Source organism: Anser brachyrhynchus (assembly GCF_964034855.1).
Source record: "Anser brachyrhynchus genome assembly, chromosome: 1".
Lineage (NCBI taxonomy): Eukaryota > Metazoa > Chordata > Aves > Anseriformes > Anatidae > Anser > Anser brachyrhynchus.
In genome coordinates, this window is record NC_137694.1 from 1015440 (window position 1) to 1035974 (window position 20535).

Sequence of the window (20535 nt, forward strand, 5' to 3'; positions counted from 1 at the left end):
CGGAAGGCAGTGCAGGATGTGATTGCTGTGCAAAGCCCCGGAGCTAGCGCGGCCTGGCAGCCTGCTCCTTCCTGAAGGCTTCCTCCAGCTGCGAGAGCGCGCAGCGGGGACGGGGCTGGCGCCTCGCCTGCCCTGACCGAGGTTTGGCTGCTGCACCGCGGGCACAGCCCGGCCCCGGTCTGCAGGCAGGGCTGGCCCTGGAGCTGCTCTGTGCCGTGCCGTGCCGTGCCGCTGCTCCTGCATAGCCACCTCCTTTCCGAGGTGGCTCCCTGCTTGTGGCTGGATTGCAGCACGGCTTGGCACGGGCATCCCCTTGCTGCAGGCTTTGTGCCACGAGCGTGCCACGAGCGTGCCGCAGCCCAGCCCGGGTGCCGGTGGTGCTGGACACAGGAGCAGCCCCAGGAGCTGCCCAGGCGGTGCTGGCGTGCTGCCGGCCCGGCACTCGTCCGCAGCTGCTGCAGCCAAGCCCTGGGGACCCCGGGGACCGGGTGTGATGCTGGGGCTGGCGCAGTTTGCTGTTGCGATCCTAAGCAGGGCCAGCCAGGCTTTCTGCTGCCTTTCCCAAGCTGCGTTCCCTTCATCTTCACCCTAGTGAAATGGGGCCAGCCTGAAGGGTTTCGGCCCCGAATCGTTCCGTTCGCAGCCCAGCAGCTGGGATTAGCGGGTGGCAAACCGAGCCCCGAGCCCTGCTGCTGGTTGCTGTTCTCTGGTCTCCTCCGTGCCTCCCACCCCTGCACTTCCATCTTTTCTGCTCCTCTGCTGCTCCGCGCCTCTCCCGGTGCTTTGGGTGCATTTCCTCTGTGGGGCCAGCTGCAGGCACCGCCGCAGTGCCCCGGTGCTACCCGGTGCTATTCCTGCTCTGTGCAGGAACCAGGGTTCCCTTTTTTCTTTCTTTTGCCCCAACTTGTCTGCATGGCCTTGAATCCCCAAGGGGGATCCTCGGGAAGTCGCATCCGAGCCCCCCTGGCCCCACCGCCGTGCTGCTCCGCGCGGCTCGCAGGGGTGTCGCGAGAAGGGGCGGCTCAGGTGGCACGCTCCATCTCCCTGCTTCAAACGAGAAGAATTTATGGCCTGGGAATGCCAAAGGATGACAACCTCATGGCTTGCCAGCTACCCGTTGAAAGTTTAATTCCCGGTGTCAGCGCAGGGCTCTGCTGCCCGATGGGTGCAGGTGGAGAGGCGCAGGGTGAACGCGGCGGTGCCGGAGCTGGAGCGCCGCAGGGGATGGGTTTTGCCCACTCCTGTTGCTGCCATCTGGAGCTGGGATTGTTGGGGGCAGCACCGGGGGGGGGCTCAGGTCCCCTTGAGCCTCTTGAGGCTTCAGGCAAAAGAGAAGCAATTGGAAAGGAGGAGCCATTGAACCCGCCGAGGAAAAATATTTTTTAAATGTCACACGAGCCCTCCGAGGGTCTGCATTAGGGCAAGCAGGTGTCAATCATAAAATCCAATGAAACAGCGTTATTTTGGACAAAACCTTGCTGGGGAGATGCTGTGGGTGCAGGGAGCCAGGCCACGTTTGGGCAGCGCTGCCCACCAGCCCCGTGCCCGCTTTGTGCTCGTGAACACGCGGCCGGCTGCGGGTGACCCGAGGGCATCCTGCGTCAGGTGCTTTCTGCTGCTCCCTTGGCCTGGCTGCGGGCAGACGGCTTCGCTGAAAATAGAACTCAAGTATTGTGGTGGTTAAAATTAAAATTAAAAAAAAAAAATCCTTCTGAAATTGCCGAGTATTTTTACACATCTCAATTTCCTCATTAGCGACGACATTATCTCCTCGTCCGTGGAGAGGTAGCTCTTTGTCTGTGCGAGTTGCCAAAGCACCACCAGCTAATGAATTCCCCATTGATGCGCAATTTTGTACTCAGATGATTTTTCAGATTAGTTCCTGCGCAACAGGAGAGGAAGGGGCGCTGGGTTTCCCACTGGCACGTAAAGATGCTCCCCCGTTTTCCCAGCTGGAGGAGATGGCGACAGCCGCACACGCGGCGCGGCGCTCCTTCCCGCGGCCGCGCGGAGATTCACGAATTCGGGAGTTATTTCCCAGACCTCCCCCGTCTGCAGCCATTCTCCTCCAATATTCATGAAACAAAAACTTCGGTCGCTTAGAAATTACTTTCCGTAGGAATTCTGATGGGTTTAAGCAGAGGCTTTCCTTGCAGAGGGTGATCCCGTTTTTAACGATGTAATTTATAGTTGCTGATTACAGCCCTGAACGTTCCTGTGTGAGCAAACACACTCGGAGCAATAAACACGCTATCTGCTGGCGACAGGCTCCCCGAGTGTCGATAGTTGAGAGGGAGATATCCAAAGGATGCCTGTAATTAGCCCGAGCGTTTAATTTAATAAAACAAGTGACTAAAAACATAAGCGTGCTGTATTCTAAAAGCGTTGCGCGTAATTACAAATTATCTTAATTCAGCGCAGGCACAGCCAAGTTGGTAATCGCCTAATAAATAACTTCCATTAGCTGTTGGCAGCCTCGCCGCTGGGGTCTGCCTCCGGGGGTCCCGGGGGCGGCGGGGTGGCCGCCCGCGGGACGTGGAGGAGCAGGGAGGGGGCCGGTGCTCGCCGGGAAGTTCTGTGCCAAAGCAGTTGTGCGGTTTTGCTTTTTATTTTTGCGCTGGGAGAGAGCTGGCGAGGGCACCGATCGCACGTGGTTTCCGTGCGCCCCGTGGAGGCTCCGCCACGGCCCCGAGCTGCCCGCTCCCCTCGTCCCCAGCGCTGCCCGGGCACCCCCTCGGAGCACACGTGTGCCCCAGGAGCTCAGCCCTCGCTAACCCGGATCCTGCTCACGCAGGAGCTCCCCGTGGCTGGGGCTCTCCGGGTCCCCTCCCCACCATCTCACAATTCCCGGAGCAGCCCCGGGCTGCGGCTGAGCGCAGCCGTCAGCCTGCGGGGCTGGGAGCGGGGCGCCGGTGTCTCGCAGCCTTCCCTCGGCTGGGCTGGGGCACGGTGCTTGCCCCGTGGCCGCTGGACCCTCGGTGTGCTGAAGGTGCTCGTGGGCTTGGAGGAGTTCCCGTGGTGGAGCCGGCTCGTCCCAGCGCTGCAGGGGCAGGATCCGTCCCATCCCCCTGCTGCAGGAGAGCCAGCTCCCAGGAGGGCGCCTGCTCAACCCGCAGCTGGGGCCGACGAGACGAGCGATATTAATTGGAGCCCGCTGCTGAGGCGATGGCAGCAGGCGCGTGACGCAGCGATGCAGGGGCGCGGGGACCCTGCCGCTGGCCCCGGCCCCTGCGCTGCCGCTCCCCTTCCCGAACCGCGCTGCTGCGGGCGAGGAGCGAGGCCGCGGCACGGAGCGGTTGCAGGAGCCCGGGCTGCGAACAGAAACGTGCTTTTGTGCCGGCTTTTGAGGAATTAGGGACGCTGAGCACAGTGGCGGCGGGGAGATAAGCGCTCAGCTCTCGCAAGCAATTAGGAGTGCGGCTGCCTCAGCCTCAGCTGCGCCCCTGCTCGGGTTTGAGCCCGGCGGGGGGGCTGCTTCCCGGGGCAGCCGGAGCTGCTGGTGACGTGCCTGCTTTTTGCCCCGGGACGCCGCGGTGCTGCCCGCAGGATGCGCGGCTCTCATGGGGCGGGGGTGGCGAGGGCGACGTCCCCTGCGGGATGCAGGGCGAGGGGGAGCGAGGTCAGGGTCCCCGCGGAGCTGCGTGCGCGTGGCGGAAGGCGCTGCCTGCAGAGGCTGAAATCCCTGCAGAAAACCCCGCGTCCTGCTGCGCCTGCTGCCTCTGCGCGCTCCCGGGCTGGTGCTGGTGCTGTGCCCGTGCCTCGTGGAGCAGGTGCTGTGTTCCTGGCTGTTTTTTCCCAGCGTGGGGTGAAATCCGTCACGCTGTGTGCAGGGGGCTCCCGGCCTGAACGGCTGCTGCTGCCTCCGGGGAGGAGCAAAGCTCACGGCTTAGCCTGGGGAGAGGAGCGTGAACAGCCCCCGGGGGGCTCGGGGCTCCTGACCCACGGCTCCGGCACGGCGGCGGGCGGCTGTCTGTCCGTGCCCGGTGTCCGTGGGTCAGACTGATGGGGATGTCGCCCCAGCCTTGGCGTTGGGCAGTCGGTGTGCGCCCCGCTGGGCTGAAAAGCAGAAAGCCCTGCGCCCTCGGAGGCTGTGGTGTGCGGGGCAGGGGCTCCCCCCGCTCTTCCCATCGCGATGTAGCAGAGGAGGAGACCCCCAGGATTAGGGGGTAAAAGGTGTAAATCTGTGTAAAAGGTGTAAATCAGAGCCTCTCCCGAAGGGCTTAGCGAGTGCTTTCAGGCTTGATGGAGATTGATGGTTGCTGGAGAGTCCCTGGGAGCGCGGAGACCCGAAGCCCTGGGGAGGGCGTCCTCGCAGCACCATAAATACTGGGCTGGGCGCTGAAGGGTTTTAGGGGAGAGGTGGAGGACGGTCACGGGATCGGTTTTATGGGAAGAGGCCTGGATGGAGCCGTTGCCCTTCCTGGTGGCTGCTTTCTGCAGGTTGCTCGCTCTCCTGCCCTGGCTTTGCTGGCCCCCAAGGACACCGGCTTGCAGGGGGACGTCTGGCACCGGGGATGTGCGTGGCTTCAGCCCGGTTCTGAGCTGTGCCAGGAGCTGTGGCTCGACCCACGCGTGTGCTGCAGGTGCGATACCCACGGCTCGGTGCCAGGGTGCTCTCCGGCCGCTGCAGGGATGTGTGTCTGTCCGCGTGCAATTCTGGCGGTGCTTCAGCCGATGGACGCTTCCACAGCCTGGCTTTTGGGGAGGAGGAGGAGGAGGGAGAAGAGGAGGAGGAGGAGGGCAGCATCGCCCCGTTCTGCTCGCACTCATGCCCGTGCCATGGAGAGGCAGCAGGCGTACTCGCAGTGGGCTGGGAATGGCTGGGTGGGTGCCGGGGCGCTGGGGGCACCTTTCTGCACCCGCTGCAGGGCTGGGGGATCCCGAAGCAGGGCTGCTTCTCCTCACCCTGCCAGTGCGCTCTGACAGAATGCAAACCTCGTTAAAATGGTAGGCTTCCAATTACAAGGCTCCAGCGGGGAGTCCGTTTTGATAATGAAAGCAATTAAAATGGGGACCTCTCTATTTTTTTTTGCTATAGATGTTCAGCTCAGAAGTAGCTTGGTTTGGCTGCCTTTATTTGGACCCTGCTAATGATGCTGGAGCCATTCCTCGGCCTGAGGTGCTCCAACACCCACCTGAGGGCTCGCCACCCGCCTGGGTGCAGTGGGGACGATTCAGCCCTGGGGCAACCCCCCCCCAGTTCCTGCTGTGGCTGGTGCTGGGAGCCCCGTGGTGTGCGGGGTTGGGGGCTGCTGGTTTTGGGGGCTTCTGGTGTGGGCCAGAGGCTGCGTGGGCACCATTCCTCCCCATTTTATACCCGTGTGGTTTCATTCCTCTTCCTCTCCGAACTCTGGGTTCGCTTGGCTCCTTGTGTGCTCGGCAGTGCTGGGGCGCTCGTCCCTGCGAGCCGTGCCAGTGCTGCTGCCGCCTGCCTCGCCATGGCACCCTTGTGCAGCACCTGGCCGCTCTGCTCTCCTCTTGTAGTCACTGCTGTAGCAAATGGGGAAGTTCTGAATTTCTCCCAGAATTTGCGCGCGGCTGCTGGGGCACCAGGGAGGAGCGTGGACACCCCCGGGATGCCCGGCACGGAGAGGGGAGCAGGCACGGGGCAGCTTTGGGACGGGGCTGTCACACATACAAGCTGTGTGAGCGATGTGCCGGGGCTCCCTGAGCCTCCTGCCCGCCCTCCCACCACAGCCTGGGGCCTGGGAACAAGGTGGGAGCGACCCTGCCGCAGCAGCCGCGGGATAACGGGCACCCGGGGGAAGCTTCTCCCTGACCCCCATTAGTTTAGAGGTGCCCTTTTGCCCCGAAGCCATTGAGTATTATGGAGCTCCCAGAATGGCTGCTTGCGGCTAATCCTCTTACGGTTGTAACTCTGGCTGTTCTCGTCAACTGAAGGAATATCCACCGAGAGGCTTTGATCTTCCCCTCACCTCTCTGAGACCAGCGGGAGAAGAGCCGCGGCCGCGGCTGCCTCCGCTCGCCAGGCTGAGCAGCGGCCGCCTGCTGCGGCAATTGTGCTGCTCCCGTGCAGCCCCCCGGGGTCACCGATAGCTGCTGGTGATGGTGGCACCCCAAAATGCCGGGGCTGGGGGACAGCCACCCCTCCGTGCTGGCGCCGTGGGACTCATGCTGCTGTGCGAGGAGCCGAGCTGGTGCCAGCGCTCGGTAAATCCCGTCCCGCAGGGGCTCTCAGCGCGCGCGCTCTCCCTTATCGCCGCTTAAAACCCTTCCTCTGCGGCTCAGCCGCGGCCGCCCCGCGTTTAGCATTCCTCTGAAGTGTTCCAGGGCACGTGCCGCCTTGGCACCGAGTGCCTGCTGCCGGGGAGCTGCTTCGCAGGCAATCCAGGAGCCGAGAGCACTTCTCCAGAAGAGCAGGCAGGGCTCAGGGCGAGGTGCTTGAGGAGCTGGAAGCGGCACTTGACGCCGCGCGCCCAGGGACCGGCACCGCTCGTGCAGGCAGGGGATGCCTGAGCAAAGCGCCGGTCGTTTCAGCGGGAGCCCCTCGTCCTTGTGTCCTGGCTGCGAGTGCTGCAGGACTGCAGGCACCTCGGCACCGTGCTCCTGGAGCCGCTCCTGCTCCCGGGGCCGTCCCTGGCCCTGCAGAAGCGCCACCCTGCCCGTGGACGAGGCGCTGGGGCAGCGGTGCCGGTGCTTGCGCTGCCCCCGCGTCCGCACGTGTGCTGTTAAGCCAAGCGCATGCCTCCGCGTCCTTGCAGACAAAGCCTCGAGGCGTTGCAGAGCCTCTGGCAGGGAAAAGCCTCTCTCTCCCCGGAGGCTCGGCAGCAGCGTGCTTTCTTTTTTTGCTCGCCGGCTGCGGTCACCTCTTCAAAGCCCCGTAGCCGGGCCCCGGTGTCGGACACGCTTGTAACGGCAGCAAGGAGCACGGTGCCGTGTTCGCTGTCACCGCCTCGCTGTCCCCGCTGATGGATGTCGTGTCGGCACGTCCCCGCCAGCCGAGCGTGCCGGGTTCAGCCGAGGCTGCGCGGGGGCGGGAGGGCTGGGGCCGCCGACATGCCGCGCTGCTCTGCCGGCCTCCCAGCTCCCCGAGCGGGGCGCTGAGCGCGGGGGCACTCGAGGCTTTTTTAATGCATCCCCCACGCTGCTGCCCCGGGGATTTCCCTGCCCGCAGGAGGGAGCCCCGCACCCCGGGGGTGGGAGGGTCGCATCCTTCCCCCCCTGCAGGCGCACCGTGACGCACGCCGTGATGCTCTGGGGCGCACCAGGCACCTGTGGCGGTGCTCCCCTGCGCGAAGCTGAGCCGGCAGCGGATGCAGGCTCGGGATTTGTGGCTCTGTCGTTGCTGCAGCTGATCACCCTGGGTCGGAGAGCTGCCAGCAGCTTGTGGCCTTGCAGGGGCGTTGTGCCCTGGGGGCTGCCCTGTAGCAACGGCTGGGGTGAGAGGGGTGGGCGGCGGGGGGCTCCCTTCAGTGGGTGGAGGCACCAGGAGGGTACCTGAGTGCTTCGGAGAAAGAGGTCGGAAACGTGGGCAGTGCGCCTGGGTGCAGGGTGCAGTGCGTGGAGCTGTGGGGTTTGGTGAGGGGCCTGGTGAGGTGGGCAGGGGGCAGCGCCCGGGGGTCCCGCGGCACCGGGGAGGGGTGGGAAGGGAGGGACGGGGAGGGAGGGAAGGGCAGAGGGGTGGTGTTGCAGGGACAGAGGGAGGGATTGGGTGGGAAGGGCCCCGGCAGCCCCCGACCCCACGGGGTCCTGGGGCTTGCAGCTCGCAGCCGTTCCCCATGGCTGGCAGCCCCGCGTTGAGCAGTTTGTTCTCCGTGTCACCTCAAGTCGGTTTGCCGTACTAATCGCTTAACAAATCACGAGCTTCCCTAATCGCGCCGGCACGGGAGGGGAGACCTCTCCCCACCGTGGTCCTGCCCCGTGCCTTGGGAAGAGCTGCGTGTCCCAGCTCCGTGCCTTCAATGCTGTGACCTTTTCGGGTCGCTGGCACCCACCACGTCCCATGTCCCACGTGGGGCAGGCGGCTCCGTGCGGGGACGTCCCTGCTCGTGGGTGCAGGTACAAAGAAACCTGCCTGGTTTGCAGCCATCCCAAACAGAGGATGGCGACGCTGCCTGCTCCGTGCCGGGTGGGTTGCCACCGTCCTGGGCTGAGGGACCCGGGCACCGGGGCACTGGGCACGCGAGCCCCAAGACCTGGAGGGCAGTGAGGAGCCGCGGGTGCTTTGTGTTCAGCCCCCTCCTGTTGCAGGGCGCCATCCTTCGCAGCAGATACGGGCCGCTGGCTTCCTGAAAATAGGCTCTAATTGGCTGCTGTGCAGCGTAATGATTTTAATTTGACGAGAGGGCCGTAATTCACTTGTCCTGCTGCGTGTTTAGAGCCACACGTGAGTGGTTTGAGGCGGAGGGGCCGGGGGTGCCATCCCCCTGGGCTCATGGCCCCGTGCAGGGCGCACGTCCCCAGGGTGGTGCAGCTCGGACCCGTTTTCAGGGCCCCCCCGTGCTTCATTTTGAACAAGAAGCTTTTTTTTGTTTTGTTTTGTTTTTTTTTTCCTGGCTTTCCTGGCACGGATCTGCGGGCAGCAGCACGCTGCTATTGATTTCCAGTTTAAAATTCTGCGCTTCCAGGAGTGTGGGCGAGCAGCTGACCCCCTCCCCTTCCCCAGAAACTCCAAAGATGACGCTCGACGCATCGACTGGCTCGATAATAAAACGACTTCCTCGCTGCACACCTTTAATTAAATAAGGCTAATAAGCCTTTTTTTTTTTTTTCCCTTTCCTGCATGCCTGACGCCTTTCCCCTGGCCGCCGGGAGAGCCAGGGCCACCTATTGGCGTGCGCCGTGCCGCGGGGTCGCGGGGGTCCGGTGCTGCAGGGAGGGTGCCCGAGCCAGAAGTGCCGCTCGCCCGGAGCTGTGCTCTGACAGCTCTTCCTAAAACCTCAGCTTCCCCTCCCCTCCCGCAGCTATTTCCAGGGCTCGGCAGCTTTTCTGCAGACAGCACTTTGCACCCGGACCTGAGTCCCAAAGGCAGGAGACGTTGCCGCTCGGCGCCTGGCTTTGCAGGATCGCGGAGGACGTGGGAGCCCTCGCTGCGCGCTGACAGCGGGGCAGCTGACGGGCGTGCTGCTGCGGTTCAAGCTCTTGGCTGGAAAAGTGGTTTAAAAAAGCCATATCTTTATATGTGGCCGTAATTGCTGGATGTTTGATGGTCGTAGAATTTAGTTAGCGTCCTTGCTTTTATATTGATTTTTAATGTTTATTTGCAAAACCTCAAACGTGTGTCCAAGTTCTTGAACGGCTTCCCAGAATGATCTACTGGGCCACTTCCCCTCCGATATGAAATCCCATTTTTACAGGCCAGCAAAACGGTATTTAATGGTGGCTGACAGGGTAGCGTTTAAGGGCGATATGTATTGGACACTTAAATGTTTCTATTATCCGACTCCCGGCACAGATCATTGCATTTTAGTTGTTCTGGGAATTGCAGAAGGGTTTGCATTTTTCATCAGCGTCACCAAGACGTGGCCTTGGGGGAGACCCAGCCCCTCCTTGGCCAGCACAGTGCCGTGGTGGCTTCTGGCACGGCACGGCACGGCACAGCGTGGCAGCGGCTCCCGGTGCGGTGGTGGCTTCTGGTGCGGCGTTGGCCCCCGGTGCAGCAGTGGCTCCTGGTGCAGTGGCGGTTCCCGGAGCGGCGGCGCATCCTGGCCCAGCGGTGGCTCCCAGCACAGCGGTGGCTCCCAGCGCATCACGGCACGGCCCGGGGTGGGTGTCCTGGATTAGCGGGGCTGCAGACCCGTGTGTCTCTCCAAGGTCACCGCTTTTTCGTTTCTTTTAAGGCAAACGTTTGCTTTTGTGCAATTCCGTGGAGAGCGGCAGCTGCGTTTGCAGAAGAGGCTTTTAAGCACTTGAGCGCTGCTTCCAGGGCCGGCTTTTCCCCACTCCTCGTTAATGCAGCGGCGGCGTTTTACCCAAGCCCTGGAAATCCCTGGTTAAGCAGCGGGTGGAGGAGCCCTCCTGGAGCGCTTGTTCCCCGCCGGCCACGCTCCGGGCAGACTGGAGGGCGCACCCCCCGGGATCCCGGGCTGTCACCCACCCGTGCTTTAAAAGCAGAGCTCAGGCATCTTCGCTGGCAACTCCCTGCCCTCCTCGTGCGGAGGCTGCGGAGCTGCCATCAGGTCACTTCGCGGCTGACTTTAATCGGAGCTGGCGGGCCGAGCCCCCGCGGCGCTGCGCTGCGGGCCGGGCGCTGCCGGGGCTGTGCCAGGCTTCGCTGCTCGCTCCCGACGTCCCCGTCCTCGCTCCTCCCCTTCCCAAACGCCGTCTTGGACGGGATTAGGAACTTAACAGCCTGTGCCAGATAGACACTTAAACAAGCAATAAATTTGGAGTTCGTTAGTGAGGATTAATTGGTGTTTGCACAGGGCTTTGCCTGTGCAAAGCAGTAGATAGGAGCCAGAGCAGTGTTATTTGCTTTGAAGCTTCGCTGTGACCTTGTTGGGGTTCAGGAGGGGCCCGCGGTGCACATCCTGCTGCTGGCAGCTTTTTGCATCCCTCTGCTGGCGTCCCTTTGCATCCCGACCCCCACGTCCCATCACATCCCACCGCCCGCATCCCTTTGCATCCCACCGCCTGCATCCCTTTGCATCCCACCGCCTGCATCCCTTTGCATCCCACTGCCCACATCCCATCACGTCCCGCTGCCCGCATCCCATCACGTCCCGCTGCCCGCATCCCCTTTCATCCCAGAATGGCCATGCTGCAGAGGCGCGTGGACGACAGCCGCCTGTGTGCTGAGCCAAGCGTGCCCTGGGCCACCTGGGAGCACGCTGCGGACTCGGGGACAGGAGCTGCTCCGGGAGCCCCGCGGGCAGAGCAGGATTCCGAATTTAGCCAGCAGCTTGCGCATGCCTCCAAGGTGGATGTCCTGCAGCTGCTTGGATGGAGCCGGGGAGCAGCAGGCAGCCTCTGGCTTTGCAGGGAGGAGAGGGTGGGTTTGCCTGCGTGGGGGCTCGGCTCCGGCTCCTCTGCACCTCAGGGCTCCTGTCTCCTCCCCGCCTAGGGGAGCGGAGAGCAGGGAGGTGACCCCTGGGGCACTCGGTGCTTCCAGAGCTCTCCTGGGCCCTGCAAAGCCTCTGCGCTCGAGCAGCTGCCCTGGAATTTTGGCTGTGCTGGCGGGTCCCTCGCGCCGTGCCGTGGCCATGTCCCGCGAGATGCTTCAAGTCACCAGCGCCCAGAGAGGCACAGGGCGCCGCACGCCGCCGCAGCCGGCCCTTTATTCCGTGGGCAGCACACGGCTCTGTCTGGGCCACCGCTCCGCTTGAAAAAGAATCAATATTTGGCAGCAGGCAGCAATCAGTAAATGGAAGCCGGCTTTGCACGCCGCATTTGTCAGGATGTAATTGGGAAGGGGTGGAGGGGGAGGTCAGCAGCAGCTCGTGCGCGCTCGCCACCGCCCGCGAGCGGCCGCGGGCACGCGGCTCCTCGCTGCCCCTCGCTGTCCCTGCGTGCCCCTGGCTGTCCCTCTGTGCCCCTGGGTGTCCCTGGGTGTCCCTCGGTGCTCCAGGACTGAGGCAAGCCCTCGAGCCCTCCCGCTGCACAGCCCACGTGCCGGGATGCGGGTGGGAGGCACGGAGGAGCAGCATCCCCGCGGCAGCGCGGCGCAGGGCTCGGCCCGCCCGGCTCCCCGGCCCCTGGAGCTCTCCCGCTGTCCCCGCGCGGTGCTTTTTCAGCGGGGCGATGCCTGCTGCTGCCTTCCGCTGCTCCGCAGCGCCGGGCTGTGAAGTGAGGAGTTAGGCAGCCCTGCCGCTCGGCGGGGAGCAGCCCGGCCCCGCTGCGAGGGGACGAGGCCGGCTTTGTGCTGCCGGGGCCGGGGATGCCCGGGGGCTGTTTGGAGCTGGGGGGGGGGGGACACGGCGGTGGCTCCGCGCAGACCCCGCTGCGAGCGCTGTGGGATTCATCACGCGGCTCGACTCCAGCTCTGGCGCGGGGCTGGGAATTTTTCTGGCACCAGCCAAGTGATGGAAACGCCTCCGTCCCCGGGGAGGGGAGCGGTGTGAATAACGCGTCCTGCTGCTGCGTGCTGCCTTCGGGGCTCGGCGCCGGCAGTGCCAGCATTCCCCCACGGCGGGGGCCGTGCTCTCCGTGCAGGGTGGCTGATTTTTCCTCCAGCCAGCCTCTCCAGCAACGTGGCCTTACGATGCCCGTGCCCTCGCCTGGCTTTGTACGGTTGGGGGCAAGAAGAAAGCCCCCGCCGTGCGTGAAAAGCCGGCTGAGCGCAGGAAAAGCCCCCCTGGGCCACGGTGCAGCGTCCTGTATCATGGGTCCATGCCGGCCTCGCCCAACCCCCCAGTGGGCATCAGAGCTCCTTTCGGGAAGGAATCATGTCTCTGCTGACCCCATGCCCGGGTCCTGTCCTCACTGCACCTGCGAAGGGGTTTTCAGCGGCTGCGTGGAGCAGGGGCCTCCTGCGGGATGGGTTTGGCACCGCTGGCTGCTGCGTGCGGGATGCCCTCGCAGGATCCGACCGTCTCCAGCACCCGTGGCTGCGCTGAGCGGCACGGGCACGGGGAGGGAGCAGGTCCAGCGAGCAGCCTGCGAGCGGTGCCTAGGAGATCATAAACTCTATCAAAGCCTCATTCATTATGGGAGAACGTGGAGCGAAATTGCCGTCGTGTCTTTGTTCGCTTTGCTCCCTCTCCCATCTGATTCATTTCCTTCATTTCCTGCTGCTTCTGCCTTATCTCGTTCCTTTCAATTTTCTCCTCCCTTTGGTTCCCCTGGCTGGGCACCAAGGCTGCGCCGCGCTCACCCTGCCCCGGGCTGCTGCGGGCACAGGACAGGGCCCCAGCGCCGCCGTCGGGATGGGTCTTCGCTATCCAGGCCCCCATGGAGAGGCAGGGACAGAGGCGGGAGCAGCAGGCCTGGGGCAAGGCGGAGCAAATTTTGGGGGGCCGATGGATTTGCAGCCTGACCGTGCTCAAGCTGCGGGGTCAAATGGCTGTGGTGTGGCCAGGACCCCTGGTAGGGCTGGGGTCTGCCCCACTTCTGACATCTCCGGTTCCTGGGGGTGTGTGTCTGGGGGGTCCCGGGTGCGGGTCCCTCGAGGGAGGGCAGCAGCTCGCAGCCCCCATGCCCTGCGGTGTGCACCCCTGCTCTGAGCCATGGCCAAGCTCCGGCTGTGCCACACACAGAACCTGGGCACGGTGTCACCTGCGGGCACGGGGATGAGCGGGGACGACTGGCTGCACTGAGCCGAGCCCTGAGGGTTTACTGGAGCCACCGGCACCCAGCTCCTCGCCTTGCCCTGCCTGATGGGTCCTCATCATGCTGCAGGGAGCTCCCATACCGAGGGATGAAACCCTGCCCAGGGCTGGCCACGGGTTCCTGTGCCCAGCAGGAGCCCACCCTGGGGTGCTGGCACTGGTGCTGGCTCCAGCTCCGTGCCGAGGGCCCCCTGCCAGTGGCACAGGCAGCGGTGGGGACACTTGGAGGCACCAGCCAGGGGCTGCTCCGCTCCTGGCAGCGCGGCTGTGACCACCCTCGAGTTGGTGGCAACCAACCCAGCCTCCGCGGTGCTGTGCTGAGCACCGGTGTTGGGTCCAGAAGCCCCAGTGAGCCTCAGGACGGCGGTGCTGGTTGGGAAGCGGGCGGTGCGGTGCTCCCTGGGCACGGCAGCAAGGCACCGGGGTGCTGCTCCTCGCATGGCGCTGCAGGCTCGGCGGTGGGCGACGTTCCCGGCACCAACATCCTTCGCTTTCAGCTGCTGCCGAATCTCTGCCTCGTCTCCGTTCTTCGCGTTGCGCCCATCCAAGCGAGAGCAGCCCCGGCTCTTCCTTTGGCTGCGGTGCAAACGCGGCGCTCGGCTCGGGGCCCCCCCCGCCCGCTGCAGCCGTGGGCAGCGCCTCGGGGCCGCACCAAACGCTGGCACGGCGCGGCGGCTGCCCCGCTCCCCGCCGGCTCCCGCGGCAGCGTGAGTCGTGAGGAATGGTGGTTGTGGGTTTTTGCTGTAATTGCAAAACTTCTGGAGCAGGAGAGAGCGCCCGTGGCCGCCCTGTGAGTGCTGCAGCTCTTCTCCAAGCCTTCCAGCGTCCCCCTTGCTGCTGAAACCCCCGGGGAAAACGCTGGAGACGTGGTGCCTCTGTTGGGGGTGTTGTCCTGAGCCGCGGCTGGCTGAAGTCTCAGGCTGAAGGTGCAATTCAGAAGCCTCCCTTTTACATGAGGATCACGAAAACCGGCAGCGTAGTTTTGTGTCTGCGAGCTCTCGCTGTGCCTGGAGCCTGTGCAGCAAAGCACAGAGTGTCCAAAATCACAGACACGAGCAGGGAAGCTCCCAAGGGGGAGCTGCCACCGCGGCCCTCCGGAGACGGAGCCCAGCAGCACGTTGGCTTTTAAAGCGAGTTTTGTCACCCCGTGCACTGCCCCCGGGGCTGGTGGCACAGCCCGTGGGGGATGAGCCCCTTAGGGCAGTGGGTCCAGGGGCACCGTCTCTGGTCCAAGAACTGATCAGTCCCCGGAGCTGGGTCACGGGGGGGACACGCAGGGATGTCACCGTGCGCCCGCCCTCGCTCTCGCCAGGCACCTGCTTTGGGCGCTCGCGGTGATGGGGGCAGGGGGGACCCGCGGCCCTCGGGGAACTGCTGGCATTGCTGGCATCGGGGCTGGTTCTGCCATGGGGCAGGCGTGGTGCAAGTCTGGGGGCTTGGAAATCCCATGGCGAACCTAAAAACCGGCCCAAACTGCAGCCGCATGCCGGGCTGTGTCCTTTGAGTCCCCCCAGCAGGTTTTGGGTGCGTTGCACCTCCCTCACCCAGCGCAGCCCCGCGCAGCGCCCAGGTCTGCGAGCGAGATGTTGCCTGCTCACAGCCCAGACCCCGGAGGCACCTCGTGTAGGTGCTCGTGCCTGTTACCTGGTACCGATCACCGGCTTTGCTGCTGCGGATCCTGATCGGTGGCACGATGTGGCCGTGCCCTGCAAGTCCCTGCGGCGGCTCGGCTCAGCCCTGCCTTCCCCGGCCCTTTTTGGCCCCCCGCATGCCGCGGGATGTGCCTGGCCCCGCTGCTGCTGCTGCTCAAATCCCCGCTGCTATTTCTGCTGGAAAACTGCCCCCCGCTCAGCCTTTGAAGGGGTTTCATCGCCGCGAGCTGCCCCGAGCCGCTGATGGGCAGCGAGCGGCGGGATGCCTTCCGCGTCCCTTCCCTTGGCGTCTCATCCCGCAAGTGCTATTAATCACGGCCAGTAATGAGCTCCTCTAATGAGCAACTTTTGTGCAGGAACCTGCGTGAGCAGAGGCCGCGTACCCAGCTCGCAAGCTTTCTTAATTACCGAGCTCTCCTCGTTTCATGTTCCCCTGCCCTGGGTGGGAGGCGGCGAGCAGGGGAAGGGGCTGCTGCTGTGCGCGGTGTTTGGGGTGTGCTGGGTTTGGGGGTGCTCGTGGCGCCTAGATCAGGGCTGAGGGGCTTTTGGCAGCCCCGTGGCTGCAGCCATGCTCGGCGTGCCCCACTCGGGCAGCGTGACCCCCTCGCCTGCTGTCTGCACCGAGGGGGCTGCTCCCGAAGCACCCACGGGTGCTGGGTGCATGGGGTCTGTCCGAGCAGGGGAGCGCACCGCGATGCTCCAGCTCCATGGGGGGGTTTTGGGAGCTCCCCGTGACCTGTGCCCCTCTCTGCTCCTCCCGCAGGACAAGAACAGGAAGCTGAGGCCCCTCTACGACATCCCCTACATGTTCGAGGCCCGGGAGTTCCTGCGCAAGAAGCTCATCGGGAAGAAGGTACGGAGGGGCTGGGGCCGGCGGTGAGGTCCTCGCCCGCCCTCGGTGCGGGTGGTGCTGGGGGGGGAACAGCGCCATGGTTCAGGGGTCAGCAGGATCGGCTCCATGCAGCAAATTGCCAGAGACACCCAAAGCTGAAGCATCCTCATGCCTCAGCCCTGCTCCCTCCCGGGTCCCGTGGCGTGTCCTGGTTATCCACGAGGGCTGTGTACCTGCAGAATTTCATCTTTTCCTTTGTTTCCCTGGCACATTTTTCGAGGCTGGTTTAGAGCAGTTCGGGGGAATGAAGAATATAATGTGCACTTAACTACTGAAGCACATGCTCAGGATGCAATTTTCAAACGCTCATAAAATGGTCAAATAAAATCAATTTCCTTCATGGCGAGGCTGCTCACTGCTGCTCATTGAGGACTATTTCCATGCCTAATTGCATCTTTCCATTTCAGAGCCCTGTTTATATATTAAAAAAAAAAAAATAGCAGCTTGCAAGACTTTTATAATGGGAAGTCTGTCACTTGTCGTGCTCGAAAGCAACTGCGAGGATGTTGCTGGGACTTGTGAAGAGAGCTCAGGTCTCTGAAATGGAAACAGCCTCGTGCCAGCACCTGGAGCAGCAGCAGCAGCAGCAGCAGCGCTTTGTGCTGCCGGGGCAGTGGCACCTCCCTGCCCAGCTGGGGGCTTTTGAGTCCTGCAGGCAGCAGCCTGGCTGTGGGATGCCCCTGGCGAGGGGCAGGAACTGTGGCTGCAGGGGGGATGCCCTGGTGGGCAGCTCGGGGGAGCACGAGCTCCCCATCCATGGGCTAAAAGTGGGGTGCTGCTGGAGAGGGGGCGACTGCGCCCCGGCTGCCCCGGCACGACCCCTGTGCAGGCTGGTTGCAGGCACCGTGCGCCCCTCGTCTGGGCAAGGACTGGCTCCCGCGGGTGCTCCAATGGCCGGGGGAGGCTCCAGTGCGCCCAGAGCCCGGAGGAGCAAGGCTGGGCGCTTGCCACGCGGGGCAAGCCGGCGGTGCTGGCCACAGGGAGGTTGCAGAGCGCTGCGCCGGCACTGCTGAGCGCCGCGCCAAGCGCCAGCCCCTTCCCGCTGCTGTGCCAGGCCGGCGCGGTGTCCCGGTTCAGCTGGGGTAGAAGAAGACCGTGTCCCTGGCAGCACCAGGGTCAGGGCTCCCCCACCCTGCCCTGCTTGGCTGCTGCTCAAAGCCGCGCTTTTTCTCCCAAATTCTGCTTGCAAGCCACGTGCCGGAGGGCACGGCCGTGTCCTGGCAGTGCTGGGGAGAAGGAGGAGGAGGAGGAGGAGGAGGAAGAGGAGGAGGAGGAGGAGGAGGAGGAGGAGGAGGAGGGTCCTGCCTTCCTCACAGCGATCAGCACGGGGTTCCACCAGGCACTGCGCCCGCAGGGGTGGGCGCAGGATCAGTCCCAAGGGAGGCAGGCGGCGGCGCAGCCTCGCTGCGGGAGCCACGCTCCTCCTGCTGCGCTTGGATCGCTTTCAGCAGCAGAACGAGCAAGGCAGGAGAGCCGCCAAGTGCCAGCGGTTCCCGTTCCCGAAGCGGCTGGTCAGGAGCCAGTGACCCCCCAGAAATAGCAGCAGAAAGCCGCTTGGCTGCGGGTGGAGGCAGCCTGCGTTGTGGAAGCCCCCGATCACCTTGCAGCGCGGCGCTGGGGCCCCAGCGTTCCGGCAGCCCTGGGAGCCGGGCGCCCCGTTGCCTTTGATGTTGCATAGTCTGCTTTATAAAAATTTCCTTTGTCAGCTCCACGTTTTTCACTTCAGATTAATTTGATCGAGTAAAGCGATGAAAAAATCCTTTACGTTAATGATCAAAACAGTCCCTCGAGGTTGGCGGTGCGTTCTGATCCGAAATGACAGCCTCGCATGCGGTGGCGTGCCCTTGCCTTCTCACGGCTGGCTGTCAGCATCAATCTTTGCGGCAAAATCCCTCCTTTCCCACCCCCTTTTTAATATACTTTTAAACCCCACCCCGGCAGGGAATTAGCGACTTCTGAGAGCTGTCTGCTGCCAGGGAGATCAAACGGGGTGGGCTGGCGCCGCGCTGCGCGCGCTTGCGGCGGAGAGCCCAGGGAGCCCTGCCACCCCGAAGCCACGCGCGCGTGGTCCTCGCTCCCCAAGTCCCCTGAGCGCCCGCCCCAGCTTGGCCCCAGGGCTGAGCACACGCTGTGCCCCCCCCGGAGCCCCCGGCTGCCCCACACTGGGCGTGGGGACAGGGATGGGGACAGGGACGGGGCTCTCCCTGCCCCGCGTGGCCCAGCCGCGGCGGGGAGCAGCCGCCCGCCCTCCTGGTGCCTGCTGCTCACCTGGCCCGGCGTGGCGGTGTGACAAGCCCTGGGCGGGCTCCAGAGGAGCGCGATCATCCCCTTCAGGGCCGATGAATTGGATATTGGGAATAATTAGGCCAGGAGGAGCTTTCGGTCCGGCTGCCGGTGCTTCATCAGCTGCCGCCTCAGCCGCGAGCAGCGAGCCGCAGGGCTTGGCCGTGCCGTGCCCCAGGCTGCCTGCGGGACAGGGGACAGGGGCTGGTCCCCCTGCGGGTGCCGTCCCTGCACTCTGGGGACCCTCCTGGTGGCTGCTGTCCCCGCACGGCCCTGGGGACCCTCCCCACCATCGCCGTCCTTGCGCAGCGGTGACCTTGCTTCCCGGGTGCTGTCCCTGCGCGGTGGCAGGTCCGGAGGGCGGCTGTGACACTAGAGGGAGCTGCGCTGTAGGAATTGCAGAGCCAGGTGTCCCCTGTCCCCCCTCAACCCCATCCCACCCCAACGTACCCCATCCCACAGCAGGTAGCACCCTGGTCACCCAGACCCCCGCTGGGTGACGGCTCGCAGCCGCTGTCACCGTCCCCTGCCCTCCGCCCCGCAGCGCAGAGGTCCCCGCGCACCCCCGCGAGGTTCCCTGCCCGCCCGTGTCGGGGCTCTGCACGGGCCGGGGAGGAACGGGTGCAGGGCCAGGGCTGCCTGGAGCTGCCGTGAGCACGGCAGGGCTTCGCTCCTGGGTGGCTTCAGGCGGCCTGCAGGGTCCCCTCGCTGTCCCGGGGCTGGGGACAGGCTGCTGTTAGCCGAACCCAAGGGGACGCCCGTGCCTCCAGGACCTGTCCCTGGCAGGGATGAGCTTTGCCTGTGCCCCTCCCAGCGTCTGCTCCCATTCATGGTCTGACATCCTCTCCTCTTCCTCCTCTTCGTCCTGCCGTGTGGGAGCAGCAGCAGCATCCCAAGCCTCGCCCAGCCCTGCTGCCGCCGCTCTGCTCCCAGCCGGCGAGGGCGGCCGTGCCGCATCCTGCCCGCTCACCCTGCCGGCCCCGCTGCCCTCATCCGTCTCCCTCAGCCCCCGGCGGAGCCATCGGCTCGGCCAGCACTGCCCATTTCACCCCCGGAGCTGGGCACCAGCAGCTCCCCATTCCCCCGTGCCTTGCGCTTCCCCGCGGGGACGGGCAGGGGCCGCCTGGCTCTGGGGACACCGAGGTTTGCTCGAGCGCCTGCAGGTGGAGGGGGCTGACAGCAACCCCCCCCCATGCCTCTCTGCACCCTCAGCCGTGCGCTTTGGGGTGGGGAAGGTGCAGCGATGGGAAGGCAGCAGGGGCTGGTTTTGGGGTCGGAAGCCCCAAAGCCGCCTGTGTGGGGTGTTGGGACCCCTCGGTGGCCGGGGGACGCAGCCGCAGGTGCCTGGCCCTGCCACACAGCTTGTCCCCAGAGCGGGGACAGCCCTGCCGGCCCCCCCGCGCCGTGCTGCCGGGCGGGAGGCGGGGGGACCCTGCAGAGGGTGTTTCCCAAACCCCGCTCCAGCAGTGGGCTTTGGCACGCTGGTGGGAAGCAAATTAATGTTTCACTGTTTGACGCCGCTGAGATTATTCCTGGCAGCGCTGAGCGCAGGCAGCGTGGTGGCTCCGCCGTGCTTTCCCTCTCCTCCCCGGGCCCCGGGGGCATCGCGGGGGCATCGCCACGTCCGAGCAGACGAAATGGGCTGGAGCCGAGTGCCTCGGTGCCCCGCTGCCGCTTACTGCTCCGCCACCGTCTCGAGCCCCCGGCTGCGCTGCGGCTCCTCGGGGTGCCCCTGTCTCGCCGGCGGCGACGCGTTGCAGCGGTGCAAGTTAACGTGCCTGCCTCGGGCTCTGGGTGGGCAAAGGGAACCCCGAGCAGCGCCTGGGCTGTGCCGTGGCTGCTTTGAGGGGCGCTCGTGTGCATCTGGGGCGAGCGGGGGCTCGGGGACCCCCTTTGGGATCCCGGGGACGGCTGCGGGGCTGTACACACAGGGCTGCGGGAGGGCTTTGCTCCTAGAGTCCCTTTCCCACCTTTGCTCCTGGAGCCCCTTTCTCACCGCCTTTTCGGCCCTGTGGCACCTCGCTCCCTGGCTGCCGGAGCCCAGCATCGCCCTCCAGCCGCCGCATCCCGCCGCTGCACTGCGTCCCCGTGCCGTGGCACGGCGCTGCCGGCCCTGCGGAAGCGCAGGGGCAGAGCGATAGCTTTTCCCCGGGCCCCTGCAGTAAAAATAAACCGCGGCAATAGCTTCCAGAAATAATTCCCTCTGTCCCCCCCCCCCCCCCCCACCTCCCCCTCCCTGCGAAGAAAGCACTGGAGGGAGAAGACGAAGAAATATTGCCGTGGCCGCGGCCGTTTCCTGCACTCTGAGCCTGCTTGCTTTCGTTTCGGGGAGCACTTATCGTGTTAGGAGCGGAGCAGGGCTGCTGGTAACCACATTTGAATTCCCAGGACCCGGGGGGGGGGGGGGGGGGGGGAGAGGAGAGAGCGAATATCATCTATTTTCTCTCCCGCCCTTTCATCAGAGCAGCAGGAAGTTTTAGAA

General features: G+C 64.8%; 1 protein-coding gene across 1 annotated transcript in view; it reads left to right on the plus strand.

Annotated features, from left to right (window-relative positions):
• Window positions 1–20535, plus strand: part of SND1 (staphylococcal nuclease and tudor domain containing 1) — a 115258-nt gene that overhangs the window by 31183 nt on the left and 63540 nt on the right. The window contains 1 exon segment of the mRNA XM_080577514.1: window positions 15642–15731. Within this exon segment, the coding sequence (XP_080433640.1) occupies window positions 15642–15731 (90 nt within the window).